This window comes from Octopus bimaculoides, chromosome 4 (genome assembly GCF_001194135.2).
Source record: "Octopus bimaculoides isolate UCB-OBI-ISO-001 chromosome 4, ASM119413v2, whole genome shotgun sequence".
NCBI lineage: Eukaryota > Metazoa > Mollusca > Cephalopoda > Octopoda > Octopodidae > Octopus > Octopus bimaculoides.
The window spans coordinates 51,535,473-51,537,359 of NC_068984.1; the positions used below are offsets into that span (position 1 = coordinate 51,535,473).

The 1,887-nt window shown below is 37.6% G+C and overlaps 1 protein-coding gene across 1 annotated transcript in view; it reads right to left on the bottom strand.

Annotated features, from left to right (window-relative positions):
• LOC106870198 (periostin) overlaps positions 1 to 1,449 on the bottom strand; it is a 43,549-nt gene extending 42,100 nt beyond the window's left edge. Inside the window, exon 1 of the mRNA XM_014916202.2 lies at positions 1,029 to 1,449. Coding sequence (XP_014771688.1) covers positions 1,029 to 1,196 — 168 coding nt within the window. The 5' untranslated portion in view covers positions 1,197 to 1,449. The remainder of the gene's footprint in view (positions 1 to 1,028) is intronic.
• Positions 1,450 to 1,887: the final 438 nt, after the last annotated feature.

Genomic DNA, 1,887 nt, shown 5'->3' on the forward strand with positions numbered 1-1,887 from the left:
GTCGATTGAATAAGTACCAGTTACGCACTGGGATCGATATAATCGACTTAATCCGTCTGTCTATCCTTGTTTGTCCCCTCTGTGTATAGCCCCTTGTGGGCATTAAAGAAATAAGAAACGTTAGCACGCCGGGCGAAATGCTTAGCGGTATTTCGTCTGTCTTTACATTCTGAGTTCAAATTCCGCCGAGGTTGACTTTACCTTTCATCCTTTCGGGGTCGATAAATTAAGTGCCAGTTGCATACTGGGTCGATCTAATCGACTGGCCCCTTCCCCAAAATTTCGGGCCTTGTGCCTAGAGTAGAAAAGATATCTGATTGTCATACCGATACCATCCTGAATTCTCACGTGTATCTAGGACAGTTGTATTTCAGACGGTAGGAAGTAGTCTGAGAAAACTTTAACAGCTATTTTTAGCCAGTCGAGCGAAAGTGTGGGCTTCAACGAAAATTTTAAAATTTATAATATCGATGGACTGCATTAGTTAAAAAAAAAAATACTAGCTTACCTGTTGCTTAAGAGAAAGTTTTCTAAATACATAACATTTATTTCCTTATAAACATTTTAAACCCTCAAGCATTAAGATTTACGCTAGTTTTAAGTCCCTTGTCTTTATAGTAACTACCTTAGGAGGCGAGAGAAGTCTAAACTGAAATGTTATTATTATATTTTCAAATAGGACAGACGCAAAGGTGGAGGAAAAGGTGTCTGAATCACTGTTACTGCCTGAATGAAGAACGTTATCTTTGGTATATCACAATTGTTGCTTCGAATCACCACACATACATAAGTGTGTGTGTGTATATACTTGTGTGTGTGTGTGTGTGTAGTGTAGTGTTTGTGTGAAACTATAAGTAAAAAAAAATATTCAACGATCACTCAGTACTTATATAGAGAGGATATACAGGTGTGTGTATATTCACACATACATACATAAAACACACACACACCTACACACAGACAAAGATACACATACAAGTGCGAGGTAAGACTGAAAGCGAAGGTATAAAAATCTGATAAAAACTTACTTTCGTTAAACCTTCAGCCTTGATCAGCTCTAAAAGATATTTGTCGGCTTGTACAATTGCGTTGTTATTACTTTCCACAGGTATTATTAATGGGTGAAACAATGTAAGTAAGGATGTAATTAAGAAAATTATATTTCCAGGTATGTCAGCCATGATGCTTGCAATCATAAACAAATAAATACATGTAGATTGTATATGTGTGTTTGTGGTGGTGATAGGAAGTTGTGAAGTGATCGTTTGAAATATAAACGAATAATCTAAAACGTACAAAATTTAAAGACAGAAAATTTTCAACGAATTACTCTAACCGTACGCCGTATACGGTTTTGGTATTGTGAATACGTACATATAATGAGTAATATACATATATAAAACACAATCGTTCAGGTCGTCCCAGTTTTGAGAGAGCAGTTGAGACGGGGGAAGAGTAAACGAATGAAGAGAGGAAGAGGGAGAGTAAATTGTATCTACTTTTTTAAACCAATCTATTTTTTCATGTGTAATCTCTCTTTCTGTGTGCGTGTGCGTAGATGTATTTTTTTTACTCTTTTACTTGTTTCAGTCATTTGACTGTGGCCATGCTGGAGCACCGCCTTTAGTCAAGCAAATCGACCCCAGGACTTATTCTTTGTAAGCCTACTACTTATTCTTCCGTCTCTTTTGCCGAACCGCTAAGTTACGGGGACGTAAACACACCAGCATCGGTTGTCAAGCGATGTAGTGGGCACAAACACAGACACACAAACACATACACACACATACATATATATATATACATATATACGACGGGCTTCTTTCAGTTTCCGTCTACCAAATCCACTCACAAGGCTTTGGTCGGCCCGAGGCTATAGTAGAAGAC